Genomic DNA, 15738 nt, shown 5'->3' with positions numbered 1-15738 from the left:
GCATTTGGTGTGAACATAACATAAGAATAGCCTTATCGATCAGACCAGTGGTCCATAAAGCCCAGTAGCCTGTTCTCACGGTGGCCAATCCAGGTCACTAGTACCTGGCCAAAACCCAAAGAGTAGCAACATTCCATGCTACTGATCCAGGGCAAGCAGAGGCTTCCCCCATGTCTTAATAACAGACTGTGGACTTTTTCTCCAGGAATTTGTCAAAACCTTTCTTAAAACCAATAAGAATAGCCTTACTGGATCAGACCAATGGTCCATCAAGCCCAGTAGCCTGAAAAGTGTGACTAGTACCAAGCCATCTGCTACCTTGAATTTGCCCTAGAAAATGAGGGGCTCATCTGGGAATTGAACCCAGGACCTCTCGCACCCAAAGCAAGAATCATACCCCTGGACCAACGCTATTATGGATTTATAAAAGGGGCCCTTAGTATACCTAGTCCCCTAATTCAAAGATTTTAAACTGAACCAAAATGTTGATCTTTTTAAGTAAAAGTTTGTTATGTTGTTCAATTTTCAAAAGATTTTGCTAAATTTAAAATTGTTCAAAACAAAAAAAATAAGCCACTTACAAAACAGCAAGGACCCCCAAGGAGTGTTCTTGTACATCTAATGCCCCTAGTACTGTGTCCAGATGAGAGATATTTTTCGCTAGAAGCTCACCACTTTTGTTGATTAATTCACACAATTGTGTCATCTGACCTAGAAAGAATTATTACAAAAGAAGATTAGCACATTATACATTTGGATTATATTTTCCCAAAACTACAGTAGCTTGACGAACATAAGATTTGCCGCTGCTGGGTCAGACCAGTGGTCCATCGTGCCCAGCAGTCTGCTCACGCGGTGGCCCTTAGGTCAAAGACCAGTGCCCTATTTGAGTTTAGCCTTACTTGCGCATGTTCTGTTCCAGTAGGAACTAATCCAACTTTGTCATTCCCCTATAACAGCCTCCGGAAGAGCATTCCAGATTTCTACCACTCTCTGGGTAAAGAAGAACTTCCTTACGTTTGTATGGAATCTTTTCCCTTCTACCTTTAGCGAGTGCCCTCTCATTCTCTTCACCTTGGAGAGGGTGAACAATCTCTCTTTCTCTACTAAGTCAATTCCTTTCAATATCTTGAATATTTCGATCATGTCCCCTTTCAGTCTTCTCTTTTCAAGGGAGAAGAGGCCCAGTTTCTCTAGCCTCTTGTTGTACGGCAACTCCCCCAGTCCCTTAACCATTTTCGTCACTCTCCTCTGGACCCTTTCGAGTAGTACTATGTCCTTTTTCATGTATGGCGACCAGTGCTGGACACAGTATTCCAGGTGGGGGCGTTCCATGGCCTGGTATAATGGCATGATAATCTTTTCAGATCTGTTTGTGATCCCCTTCTCAATCATTCCTAGCATTCTGTTTGCCCTTTTCACCACCGCCGCACATTGCGTGGACGGTTTCATTGACTTGTCTACAAGTACTCCCAAGTCTCTTTCCTGGGGGCTTTTGATATTGGTGCAGATGACAAAATAGACTCAAATGACTGAAGAACCAAATCTAAATCCAAGTCAGCATTAAAACTGCAGTATCAAAAGAATCAAACTATGATGCAAGCAATTATTAAAACATTAAAAATATAGTACAGTACTACCGTTCTAACATATCAGTCAAAAGCTTAAAGTATTACTGAATTACCCTATTTATTCAGAAGAGAATTAAGCTGAAAATAAGTTTGGACTGTGCTGATCCATGCAGATCATAATTTTCTATAAAATACATTGAGATGTAGAAGAATTAAAAGTTGGTACAGGAGTGCCATTTTTACCCCTTTTAAAGAAATGCAATAAATTGACAATCCCCCATCACCACCTGACTCTACCATACCAAAACCTTAACTGCAGCATAAGTTGTATCACAAGTGGGTAACATCTAAAAAGACTTTCCATTAGACTCCAAATGCAAATAGACTTTTAATATAGACCTCTATTGCATCACAGCAGCTACTGCTGGGCTCTCAGCTATTTTAAGTCTTCATTCATTGTTTACCATTTCAGATACTCTACCACCTAAGCCTGGCCTCTAATACCATGTTATAAGTGTGTGCTATACTGACTGGTAGGTGTCACTGTTAAACAGACAAGTTCCTTTCTTCCCAGTGGCTGTACATGCTGTCTTTGCAGAGCCGTCAAAGATAGAGACAAGGCCAGAATATAACAAAAGTAGATTTAAATAAAAAAAATTATATATTGGAAGCCTACAAGGCACATTGAAATTGACGAAATGACATATGAATATGTAATGGTGGAATTGAAAACCTGATTTAACATAACATATGCTAATAAATTAAATTTAAAATCTATAGCATGCTTTTCCAAAGACCAAGGTCCAAGTTCAGTTCTGATTACAGCAACATACAACAAAATCTAAAATAAATGTACACTTAACAGGCCAGGGAAAAGATGTCTGAGAATGAACAACAGACCTGGAGGCTCCAGAGTGGATTTGGCAATATGATGCCAGCCTCAGCAACTGGGAGCGCCACTGGTAGGACCTGGTCTATCAACCATCTAGAAGCAAGAGCCATTTGCTTAATGTTGTACATGTACATGATGTCAAACAAATGCCAAAGTGGTGACCTACATCAGATGGCACATAGCCATGGGGACACTATCCATCTGTCTAGAATGTCTCACCTAACTACTGAAGAACAGTTTACTAGGGTAAGTACATAACCTCTTTTCTGGAAAATCAGGTGATGCTGTTGGGAGTGTCCATTTTGGAGACTGAGTTTTTAAGGAGACAGTTTGGATGGGACTGGCTTGTTACAAGCACTTGGTTCAGGTAAGAACATTGGAGGTTACATCCAGATGCGATACATTTTCCTTAGAGGAATAAAATTTCTCAGAACACCAAGGCATATAAACATGATGGCAGATAAAGGCTAACTGGTCCATCCAGTTGCCCATCTGCAGGCTGGATGGGCATCTGGTTACCCTGTGAAATATGAACTTCATCTTGTCAGTATTAGTATGGGCATGGTTTGGAGCCTCTTCACACCATTTCTCTTAAAATGATGTCACTTTAAAACCATTATTTCTCATGGCAATATGTTTATGTTCTGGTGGAAGGATCTCTAGAGTTGCAGATACTGTGTTGGTAATCTTTCTTGGTTATATCTACTGTACAGAGAAGATGGTTATCTGACCTGTCCCAACCTTTACGTCAGTGGCGGGGGGGGGGGGTTCTTGAGAACAGGTCAGAGAGAAACATGATTAGTAGCAGCACACTTTGGATGTGGCTCAAGTGCTACACTGTTTGAAAATGACATTGGACATTCAGAGAACAGATCAGTTGTTTTGTATGGTGGGCCTAGGAGGAGCAAAACAGTGTCTAAAGCAAGTCACAAGAGGCTATCCCTCTAGCAAACACTGTTCAATGTCATCCAATTCCTCTAGATTTGAAAACACACTAAACCCAGGGTCATACTTTGTTGTCGGTACAGCATAGGTATTTTTTGCCACAGGAATTTTTGTACAGCAGCTACCTATGTGTTATTGCATTCTTTTGTGCTTCACTACACCCTTGGTGAATATGAATTGGAATAGCAGCATAATTTCTTTTATTCTGCACTATCTACCAGTCTAGGCAGATTACAAATGGAACACTCATAAAATTACTAAGGTACAAGACAATGACAGGGTGCCCAAACATTCATAAAGCTATTAATGCCACATATTCAAATACAGAAATTTCATGAACAGCATACCTGGGCCCCGATCTTATATTCCCAAAGCTTTCTGAAATAAAATGTCTTCAGGTTCTTTTTAATATCATCAAATCTTAATTACATGTATATTCAGGGAGGAGGATAGTATTTTTTACCCTCCTTGCGTACCTTTACCCTAGTGGTCCAGCGGTGTATCCCGCACTGAGTGCCTCGTGCCGATGATAGCGGTCAGAAGCCAGCAGCGCACCTGGGCTGGCACACGCAGGAGTGAGCTTTTGGAACTCCCACCTCACCCTGCGCCGCTCACTGAAACACTGCCGCCAGTTCTCACAGGACTTGTGGTTCTCGTGGCAGCCATTCAGAAAGCTGCTTAGGAATGGGCAGGAGCTCCAAAAGCTTGCTCCTGCGTGTGCCAGCCCTGGTGCACCGCTGGCTTCTGACCACTGACATTGGCAGGAAGCGCTAAGTGCAGGATACACCACTGGACCACCAGGGAAAATGTATGCAGGGAGGGGTAAAAAATAGTTAGTATAGTTAGTTTTATAAATTATTTATTTAACTCCACCAATCCTGCACAATACTAAGTTAGTTTGATAAAAAGAGGGTATCACCTTATTTTTGTGCGGGATACACATACTGTATTAACATAGGCCAATTTACGTCCAGATCAACTTGTGACCTGTCAGTCGGAACCAATTGCGGTCGTAAGTCAACGAGGACCTGTATATGGAAAGGACCCAGGATGGAGCCTTGGGGTACGCCAATAGACAGTGGAATGGCAGAGGAGGAAGATCCACCGTAACATACACTGAAAGTACGATGGGGATGGGAGAGAAGAAAACCAGGAGAGAACAGAACCCTGGAATCCCAGTGAGGACAGCATGTTGCAAAGGAAGTGGTGATCCACTGTGTCAAAGGCATCAGACAGATTGAGAAAAATGAGGATAGAGTAGAATCCATTGGATTTAGCCAAGAATGGGTCATTAAGAGACTCTAGCAAGGGCAGTTTCTGTAGAATGGAGAGGGCAAAAAGCCCGACTGAAGTGAGTCAATAATATTATGAGAAAAAAGGAAGTCCAGGCAACGGCAATGAACAGCACATTCGAGTAGTTTGGATAGGAAGAGGAGAAGGGAGATGGGGCGGTAGTTAGAGTGGGATGTGGAGTCTAGGGAGAGCTTTTTGAGGAGGGGTGTAACTACGGAATGTTTGAAGACATCAGGAAAGCGAAAGATTGAGGATGTGACAGATGAGAGGAATTACAGTGGGAGCGATGGATCCGAGTAGGTGGGTAGGAATCAGATCAGAGGAACAGGTTGTAGGGGTTGAAGGGAGGTTGAAAGAGTGGACAGTCAGAAGGGGTGGTGGGGGAGGTGACATGGTTGAGAATTCAAGAAGAGCTCTGCCATCATCTGGGGGGAAGTGAAGAGGGGATAGGAGATGGGGGCACTTTGATTAGAGAGTTGAGTGTGTCAAAGACAGTGAGGGTTGGCACTAAGAGAGTTAGTTAAATGGTTGTAGTTTGACCTGATTTTGCATTATATGTTTGTTGGTGCGTAGGAAAAATGCTGTTTGTCACCCACTGTTTCAGAATTATTTTTGTTAGTTTAGTCTGATTTTGCATTGCATGTTTATTTTTGTGTAGTGAATCTGCCCCAAGCTCTGCTTTCTGGGGATTTGGCGGGATATAAGATTACATACAACATAACTGTACTGAAACACACACAAAAATATATGACCTTAACAGGAAAAACTGTTGAAGGAGCATAAGAATAAAATGTATCGAGTAACACCTTTCAAAAGTCTTAAACCATATTAGATGGCTGCATTAATGAGTTTGGAAGCTTAACTGAGGCTTTAGTGTGCATGTGCAGCTCATGCTAACAGTCTTCTGGAATCCTATTAAGGCAAAAGTCCCACACAGGAAGCAGCACCAGCAGCCAAGGCCAACAGGCACCGAAACCCACCAATCGGCAAAGGGAGCCCCGTCAGTCAGCCAATGGCCACGCCACAGTCTCCGGAAATCCCGCCTCCCCTCCCCCGACAAACTGTCAATGAGCCTCAAAAACCCGCTCAGTGCAAAAAATAATAATAAAAAATAAAAAAAAGGAGCGAGCGAGCGCTTTTCTCCGGGGAAACGAAGCCAAGGCAGAGAGCGTGTTCGGCGGCAGGTTGACGCGCGGGGACCGGGAGGCCGAGCGGGAGCCGGGCCCGCAGCATGAGTCTCTCAGGAGGCCGCACCGCGGGGAAGCGGCTCGTCGCTCACCTTGAGAGGACAGCTGCCGGACGCTGTTCACGAACTGCTCCAGAGCGGACGCCATCTTCAGCCAGCGGGGCCGGTCGGTCAGTGCCGGGGAAGCCGGGCGCAACGGCGGCGGCGGCTCCTCGAGGCCGGGCGGGAAAGCTCCAGCGCCGCAACACTTCGCTCGCTCTCTCTCTCTCTCTCGCGCGCGCTCACTGACGTCACGGCGCACAACCTCGCGAGACCGCAGAACCCGCGCGCCGACTGGCAGGCTGCTCTCGCGACCGGGAACGCGAAGTCGCGTTCCGGATGGGCCCCGCCTCTCTTAAAGCGGCAGCGCCACGGCTGGGCCCTGCAGTGTTGGATTCAGATAACTTTATTGGCATGACAATTGCCTTCTTTGCCCAAAGTTACACATGACATCACGAATTGCAAAACATGGCCATTTTTCTTATGTTCATGAACCAAATTAGTAGAGAACTCTTCCTGGCTGACTAAACTACCCAAGTAGCTCCCTTCCTTTTGAAATTTTTATTTACTTTATTACATTTTATTGAAGAAATGCAATAGATACATAATAATATAACACAGTAAAATAGTCATTACATTTAAATTGACCATATTAACTTCTAATAAATGTTTATCATTCCTTCAAAATAAATTTTTTTAACAGGACTTATTCATATATTTTGTTTAGAATTATAGGAGTTTGTTTGAGCACAATTAATTTATAACATTTTTGAACTCAATTAAACAATGTTTTACTATGAATTCAACTGCAAAGAACATCCTCCTACATCACATTTTTCATTTGCATAAACATTTTATCATTCCTTCAACATATATTTTAATATATCTAAACTATTTTTCCCTATATCCCCTCTTATTACTTCATATATATATATATCAAAATCATTCCAATTTCCCTCCCTACCCTAGAATGAAAGGTGACATAAAACATCAAATAATTTTTATTTATTTGAATATCACCGTACAGTTGGTACCTCGGAATCCGAACTTAATCCGTTCCAGAACCCCGTTCAAATTCCAAGACAATTTTTCCCATTGAAAATAATCCGTTCTTTGATCCCACAAACTCAGCAAGATCGGCAACTGCAAGCGTTGCTCAGCCCAAAGCTTCCCTCTGACGCGAACCGCCCAGGCAGAAACAGGAAGCTGCGTCAGAGGGGAAGCTTTGGCCTGAGCAACGCTTGCAGTTCCCCTACTTTCAGATTCCAGGGCAAAATGTAATTTAAAAATAACATTTGGCTTGAAATTTTAGAAAAAAAAGTTGTTCCCAAGGCAACAACTCGAGATTTATATTGAAGAAATTGTTTATATCTAAATTGGGTGGTTCTACACACATCTGTAAACATTTGTTATATTTGGCCACAAAACAAGGAATCTTTTTTCAATAAATTTTTCAAAATATTACTTTTAATACTTTCAGAGGAGAAAGTAACCAGGAGAGTGGCCCGGTCAGTAATTTCATTTTGAGTAGTTTCAAGAAATAGAGTCAAATTTTCCATAGGATCCTTTTTTTAATTCAGATCCTATAGAAGTACCTCCCTCCTGGTTAACTATCCCTCTTACTGGAAGATTCAGTACTGTAGTTTCAGCATTACACAATTCAAGAACCTCTTTGAAATACTTCCTTAGCAGTATCTCTGCCGAAAGCAATTCTCAGATTGGAAGCTCTCATATGATTTTCCATTATTTCACATTGCCTGTGCAACCAAAGACTATCTTTAATTGCTGAAGTACTAGTTTGTTGTAACAATCCAATCTGAGTTTCTGACTTTTTAACAGCTTCTCCCAATACATCCATATTTTTCATTTTAGACACTACTTGATCTGAAAAGCAGAAAGCTTCTGTACTGGACCCTGTAGTAAGGCCAGACCTCTTAACCACGGTCCAAACATCCATAAGTGTTACATTCTGAGGTATTTCCTCATTAGACAAATCACCAATAGGAAACTCAACTGGCTGCAAACTATTATCTACTAATGGGAATTCTATTTGTGGTTGCTGTAAATTTTGGTCTGAAGCTGTCTTCTCTCCTACAGAGAGACTGCAATTGGAACCTGTCTCCCCTGGAGAGAAGCATGTGACCAGGGGTCCCGGGGAGATCCTTTCCCCCGAACTTAATGAGGCACCCAATAAATTCCATGCGATAGGAGAAGAAGAAATAGGTTTGGAAACCAATACCAGGTGTTTTTCTATAGGGCCTGGGAGTATTGGGGTACCAGATGGTAGTGTTTTAGATTTTACCTTGCATTTCATCATAATCAAAGAAACAAAAATAAAAACCAAAGTCTATCAAACTGTTCTCTATGCTCCACCGGGGCCCCTTTGGCCACGCCACTGCAGGAAGCGGCGAGATCTTATCTCCAGTGCTCGCCCTGTCCATTGGCGTCAGCGAGGGGCCTTGGGAACAGATGATACACGCCAAACACAGCCACCGAATACTTCTCCTCAGGCAGCAAATGTCTCCTCTCTCACAGTCAACCGCAGAAGCTCTATTCCTGATGATGACTGTGCTGCATTTCTGGATTTACCCCATGGCCCTGAAGGATTTGGATTTTTGGGGAGTTTGTTTATTTATCTAATCTAATGCTTGGCTTTGTATACCGAGACTTCAATCCAGGAAAGCTCGTCTCGGTTTATAATAATTAGTTTAAGCTAAAAAGGACTAAAGAGGAGGGAAACCGAAAGAGAGTTAGTTACCAAAATGCTTAGTGAACAGGATAGTTTTCAAAGACTTACGAAAAAAAAGAAAGGGAGACGGAACTTCTTAAAAAGAGTGGAAAATTATTCCAGAGTTGAGAAAGCTTAAAGGACAAAGAGTGACCAAAGATCTTGGCCCCTTTGATACCTTTGCTAGAAGGACAGGATAGTTTGAGTTGTTGGTCACCCCTTGCAAAAGAGAATCTATAAAGATTCCAAGATAAAAGGACTAGGGGAGTGAAAATGCCATGAAGAATTTTAAAGATGACACAAGCACACTTGAATTGGACTCTGAAATATTTATAGCATTTATATACCACTTATTTTCTAAGTGGTTTACATTCAGGTACTCAAGCATTTTTTCTTCTCTGTCCTGGCAGGCTCACACTCTATCTAATGTACCTGGGGCAATGGGGATTAATTGACTTGAAACACTCCACAATCACACAACCCCAAGGAAACCAACAATTCAATACTCCAAACACCTAGGGGATATATTCACTTGTTCCCTAATTAAAAGGGATTAACTTTCAATATACGGCTTCTTTTACAAAGCCGCACGGCAACAGCCCTGAAGCCCTTTAAATCTCTATAGGCTTCAGGGCCGTTAACACAGCGCAGCCGCTAGCGCGGCTTTGTAAAAGAGGCCAATAGTGTTATGCTATCATAATGTATTCAGCTCAAAGGATACAAGGAAAGGAGGAAAGCCTCAGACTCCCAGCCTGCCACAGGCCATATTCATTAGCTACCTCATTGGCTCAAAAACCTCCTCCTCCTCCTCCCTATGTTTCTTTATTAATTTTATAACTCCCTATAAATTTTATAATTTCATAATCAAATAATTAATTTTTAATTTAGTAATAAATTATTTTATGATTTGATAAGTTTTTATATAAAAAAAACTTCCTCATAGCGAAACACTACATTTTAGACTTACTTTCTTAACCTGGAGGGGGCCTAACAGAGGTACTTGGGAGTGACCATAAAATCACTTCCCACTAGTATGTTAGAACTGCGATCGGATGAGCGCTAGCATAAAATATGCACAAAAGCCTTTTGAGCACAGAGTTAAGAAACATAGAAACATAGAAGATGACAGCAGAAAAGTCTGCCCACTCCAACAACCCTACCCCCTTGAATTTACCCCCCTAGAGATCCCACATGTGTATCCCATTTCCTTTTAAAATCCGGCACGCTGCTGGCCTGAATCACCCGAAGTGGAAGTTCATTTCAACAATCGACCACCCTTTCGGTGAAGAAGAACTTCCTGGTGTCGCCATGAAATTTCCCACCCCTGATTTTCAGCGGATGTCCTCTTGTGGCCGAGGGACCTTTAAAAAAGAAGATATCATCCTCCACCTCAATACGGCCGATGATATATTTAAACGTCTCTATCATGTCTCCTCTCTCTCTACGTTCCTCGAGTGAGTATAGCTGCAATTTATTCAGCCTTTCTTCATACGGGACCATCCTGGTGGCCATTCTTTGAACCGATTCAACTCTCAGCACATCTTTTTGGTAATGTGGCCTCCAGAATTGTACACAATATTTCAGATGAGGCCTCACCATGGATCTGTACAACGGCATTATAACTTCGGGCTTCCGGCTGATAAAGCTTCTTCGGATACAACCCATCATTTGTCTTGCCTTTGATGAAGCCTTCTCCACTTGATTGGCAGTCTTCAATCAAGTGGAGAAGGCTTCATCAAAGGCAAGACAAATGATGGGTTGTATCCGAAGAAGCTTTATCAGCCGGAAGCCCGAAGTTAAGTGCCGATACGCAGCCTTATTGCCCTGACGCCGCATAGCGAAACACTGGCAGGCCATCGTTGGCTTTTGGCTTAACAGACCTGCTGTTTTGGAACAAAAGTGTGGAATGCTGATGATCCCTTGAACTGCAAGGGATAGAGAGAAGTGGTGTAGCTTAAGGCTTTTGTGCATATTTTATGCTAGCACTCATCTCTATATCATAACATCAGCATTTCATTAAGAACGAAAATTTCATTGAAAACGAGTTATCTTCGCAGGAATTTGTTTTGGGCAATTTCTGCTTTTTCACAGAAACCCAAGGTAACTGAAGTTATGATGTAGAGAACCCTTTCTATCTAGCTGTAGCCATTCTGACTATGGGCTCCTTTTACTAAGGTGTGCTAGCGGTTTTAGCACACGCTACAATGCCACGCCCGCTAAACACTAACGCCTCCATAGAGATTGCGTTAGTATTTTTAATTTAGCGCGTGGTTAGCGCGCACTAAAAATGCTAGCGCACTTAGTAAAAGGAGCCCTATCTTTTACATAGTTGAAATCTGATTATCACCCTACTCTGAGAAGATAAAACTTAAAAAGAAGTCTATTTTTGGTGAGACAAAGTATATCAAGGCAGAATCAGTCTATACCCGGTTACAGTGGGATAACACAGAACGCCTGCCCCCTTCAAACAGATACTGTCCCTCAAGTTTTGGCCCCTTTTCAGTTTAAGACTCAATTATTCCATATTAAATATCTTGAAATATATTTAAGTCGATCTATTCAAGAAGCCATTACTGAAAACAGAGGATTTACTCTTCAAGTCCCTTAAGAATTCTGTCTCTCATTGGTCCCCGTTATTTTTAAGTTGGTGGGGCAGACTAGAAACCATCAAAATGTCCTCAGCCCCTAAGTTAATTATACCGTACGTTAACCTCCCCTATTCTTTTTTTCAATCAAGGTGATAACGTTATTGCTCCAATTTCTATGAAATTTTAAATCTCCTGTGTAGCTGCCAAAAATATTAAAACTATCTAAAAGGTTTGTAGGAGTGAATTTTCCCAATTGTATATAAACTATCACAACTCATTTGTTTTTTGCAAAGTGTCATCAGTATCAACATAATGCTTCCATTGTGTCTCCTGTATAGTTACAACTAGAGGTTGAAAAGGCAACAGTGAAAGCTAGAAGGACGCTTGGAAGAATAGGGAGAGAAATGGCCAATAAGAAAAACGATTTAACGAGTCCCCTGTATAAGACTGGTGAGACCCCATTTGGAATATTGTGTACAATTCTGGAGATCCTACCTTCAAAAAGATATAAACAGGATGGAGTTGGTCCAGAGGATGATACTAAAATGGTCAGTGGTCTTCGTCATAAGGCAAATGGGGACAAACTTAAAGATCTCAATATGTATACTTTGGAAGAAAGGCAGGAGAAGGGAGATATGATACTACTACTACAGTGTTCCCCTGCAAATTCATTCACGGTATTCTCTGACTGCCTCTTCCTGTACTAAAGTCGGGTTACACCAATCAAGAGCAGCTCCTGATTGGTGTAGCCCAACTTTAGTACAGGAAGAAACAGTCGGAGCATACCGCGAGTGATATCCTTCACTCGCCGGCGCTCCAGCTTCCCTCTCCTGTCTCCCCAGGTGAAAAACCATATTTGCGGTTTTTCGATATTCGCAGGGGTTCCTGGAAGAGAACCCCCACAAATATTGGGGGGAGTAGTGTGCTAGTAATTATTTCTATAGCGCTACCAGATGTACGCAGCGCTATATAGAATCGCAAAGAAGACAGTCCCTGCTTGAAAGAGCTTACAGTCTGAACAGACAAGACAGAACACACTTGTAGAGTCGTTTAAATATCTAGGTGGCATAAATGCGCAAAGGGCAAGTCTTCAATTGAAAGAAAACTGGAATGTGGGGCATAGGAAGAAGGTGAAAGGGGATAGATTCAGAAGTAGTGCATGCACAAATGGCCTCCCAGTAAAGCAGAGAAAAAATATATCTGAATTCAAGAAAGCATGGGACAAGTATATTGAATCTCTAAGGGAGAGGAGAAGATAGTGGATGGCATGGTCAGACAGACTAAATAGGCCTTCATTTTCTCTTTATATTTTAGGCAATTCGTAATCTTCACTAAGAGTACATGGATATATTTTTCAGCCTGTCATAGCAGCCCACCATTTCATCTGTTTTTCTAAGTTATCTCAGGCCCTCTCTAAATCCAAATTGTGGACAATATATTATATGGAATAATAAGGATATTTTGATTGATAAGCAATCTGTTAATTGGTGTAGAAGTCAACTAATTTCAAACGGGCCCTTAAATCTTTTACCCAGATTCAGTCAGATTTTCACCTTCTTAAATGCCCTTAAATGTATGAATTGGGATTTCTCCCTAATAAACACAGAAACGTGAGGGAAATAAAGGCCAAATGGCCCATCCACAAAATCTACTGTCTCCTTCTCACCCTAAGAGATCCCGCATGCCTGTCCCTTGCTATCTTTCAAAGTTTTCCTTCATTTGAAAAAAAAAAAACAACTTCCTGTACATTAACACCAAGGAGATTTTTAAACGTCTCTATCATATCTAGTGTTACCATATGGCTCCTGAAAAAAGAGGGCAGATTGAGACATCCAGGTTTTACTTCAATTGAAAGCAATGGCAGTAAGGAGAACAGATTGAGACATCTTGGTTGCTTTCAATAGAAGTAAAACCCGGATGTCTCAATCCGTCCTCTTTTTTCTGGAGCCATATGGTAACCTTAATCATATCCCATCTCCAGAATATACGTATTAAGGTCTCTAACTCCTTCTTTTACAAAGCCACACTAGCGTCGGCTGCAGCGGTAACAGCTTGGATACTCGTAAGTATTTTATGCGCACTGGAGCTGTTACTGTGGCGGCCAGCGCTAAAAACGCTAGAGCAGCTTTGTAAAGGAGTGGGGTAAGTCTGTCCCCATATGATTTATGAAAAAACTACTAACCAATTTTGTAGCAGCTCTCTGGATCAACTCCATCCTCTTTATATCTTCGCCACCTTATGGAAGCTAAGATCCATCAGAAAATACTTTGACGCCCCCTCATTCCGCCTACTTGTGCAATCCTCCATCTTAAGTCTAATCGACTACTGCAACATCATCTACCTGGGATCTTTAAAAAAAAAACACACAAAGATTGCGAATCATTCAAAACACGGCAATCCGACTGATCTTCGGAATAAAAAAATGGGAACACATAACTCCCTATTACCACAAACTTCACTGGCTACCCCTGGAAGCAAGAGTGCTATTCAAGTTCGCCTGTTTCTGCTACAAATCCATCCTTGGCTCGGCCCCCCTTTACTTGGTACCCCATTTTATCCTAGACCGCCCATCCAAACTCACACGTAGAACCCACCTGTTTAGCTACCCTACCCTAAGGACCTGCCGTTACAAAAGATATCTAAATAGAACTCTTGCCTTCCAAGCAGGTCAGCTCAATAACTGGCTGGCCCACATCATCTCACGCACTTCATCCTACTTAAACTTCAGGAAACTACTAAAAACTAATTTTTTCACCCGATTCATACCCTAAAACCCCTATGCCCACCCTGGCCCCTTCTTTGCTGACTGTACCATCCTTCACCGATTGCACCACTGCTCGCTGATTATTCTATTTTTCTCTCTGTTTGTACCATTTTTTTCTCTGCCACCTATTTTCTCTGATTGTAACCTTGTACCATTTTCGCTGATTGTCCAACCCTTCTTCGTTGTAAACCGCCTCGAACTACTATGGCTTTGGCGGTATATAAGAAATAAAATTATTATTATTATTATATCTGTTTGAAGGTGGGGTCTCCAAAATTGCACACAATATTCCAAATGGGGCCTCATCAGAGACTTCTACAAGGCATTATCACCTCCCTTTTCCTCCCAAGCATCTTCCTATGCACCTTTTCAACTAGCATACTCAGCAATTTTATTAAGGGACCCTCCCTGTTCATTGTCACATTATGCCTTAGTCTTGTACAAAACATTTCAATCGAGTAACAACTTTCTTAAAGGCACCCAAGAAGTATGGGAAAATTACATTGGAGACTATATTTCAGATGCTCAATGGTGTCTATTATGGTCCTATGCTCCAAAGTTCTCACAGTCTTCCTCAATCAGTCAATGTATTTCTTGTATGGACTCCCAGGAAATCCAAACTGTCTGGTTTTTCTCCCTCTGGTGATGTTGGTCCTGCCATAATCAGGTTGTATGAGTGTGCTAATGTACAAGTTTTCTGGATGGCAAGAAACAAATGGTAGCCACAGAAGGGGATATGATAGAGATTTACAAGATCATGAAGGGCATAGAGAGAGTAGAGAGGGACAGATTCTTCAAACGTTCAAATAATAAAAGAACAAGAGGACATTCAGAAAAGTTGAAAGGGGACAGATTCAAAACGAATGCTAGGAAGTTCTTCTTTACCCAGCGTGTGGTGGACACCAGTCTCTCACTTTTTCAGTTGCCCCGGTTCCCCTAGCACATCCTGGGCTACACACATACCTTAACCGTGCAATCCCCCTGTTACCCATTTACTGCCCCAAGCCTCTCCGTTCTAGGCACCACATGGAAAGCGCTTAGCCGCTAATTGTCCTCACTGATACAGCCCCCCTTTAGTCCTAAAAAAAAAATAAAGAAATAAAGAAAGAAAGAAAAAACAAAACAAAAAAAAAGCCTCTCCTCCCTTCTCTCGGCTCCGTACTTAGTCAGCTTAATTTAAGTTCCCCTGCTCCTTCCTCAACCAACTCTACTCCCCCTTGCTGCAGACTCTCACACACCAACCACCCCGCCATGAATCCATCCTTCTGGATCCTTCTCCTCCTACTCTGCTCACCTCTCTATCCTTCCCTCTGTCTGAAACCTCCCTCCCCCAACCTACTCGACCCCGCCAACACCAATACCATCTGCCCCGGACTCAGAATCCCCACACTGATACGCACCAGAAATTCCCCTCCCAAGAAAAACCCCCGAAAAGTCAACCAAGATTCTCTAAAGCCCCTGCCCCCTGCCAATCTTCCCAACACTGTCCCGGACTCTCTCACCCCAGTCCCGACACTTTACTGCAATGCCAGATCCGCATGCAATAAGACCCAAATCTTGAAAGACCTTCTAGACGAGCTCGACCCTGGATTCCTGTGCATCACAGAATCATGGATCGCCAAAGACGACCTATTCACACAAAATGAACTCCTCCCCCATGGCTACCAAGGCCTCTTCTCCCCCAGACCCAACCGAAAAGGAGGTGGTCTGGCACTCCTCTACAAATCTTTCT

At 42.3% G+C, this 15738-nt stretch overlaps 1 protein-coding gene across 4 annotated transcripts in view; it reads right to left on the bottom strand.

Annotated features, from left to right (window-relative positions):
• Positions 1-6267, bottom strand: part of COPS3 (COP9 signalosome subunit 3) — a 72131-nt gene extending 65864 nt beyond the window's left edge. The window contains exons 1-2 of one of the 4 annotated variants that reach the window (XM_033914276.1): positions 5981-6267; positions 582-711 (exon numbers count right to left, since the gene is read on the bottom strand). In XM_033914276.1, coding sequence (XP_033770167.1) covers positions 582-711; positions 5981-6035 — 185 coding nt within the window. In that variant the 5' untranslated portion in view covers positions 6036-6267. The remainder of the gene's footprint in view (positions 1-581; positions 712-5980) is intronic. The other 3 variants (XM_033914277.1, XM_033914273.1, XM_033914274.1) reach the window with 3 other exon arrangements.
• Positions 6268-15738: the final 9471 nt, after the last annotated feature.

Source organism: Geotrypetes seraphini, chromosome 11, assembly GCF_902459505.1.
Source record: "Geotrypetes seraphini chromosome 11, aGeoSer1.1, whole genome shotgun sequence".
NCBI classification, from domain to species: domain Eukaryota; kingdom Metazoa; phylum Chordata; class Amphibia; order Gymnophiona; family Dermophiidae; genus Geotrypetes; species Geotrypetes seraphini.
This window is presented reverse-complemented; position numbering and strand designations above follow the sequence as displayed.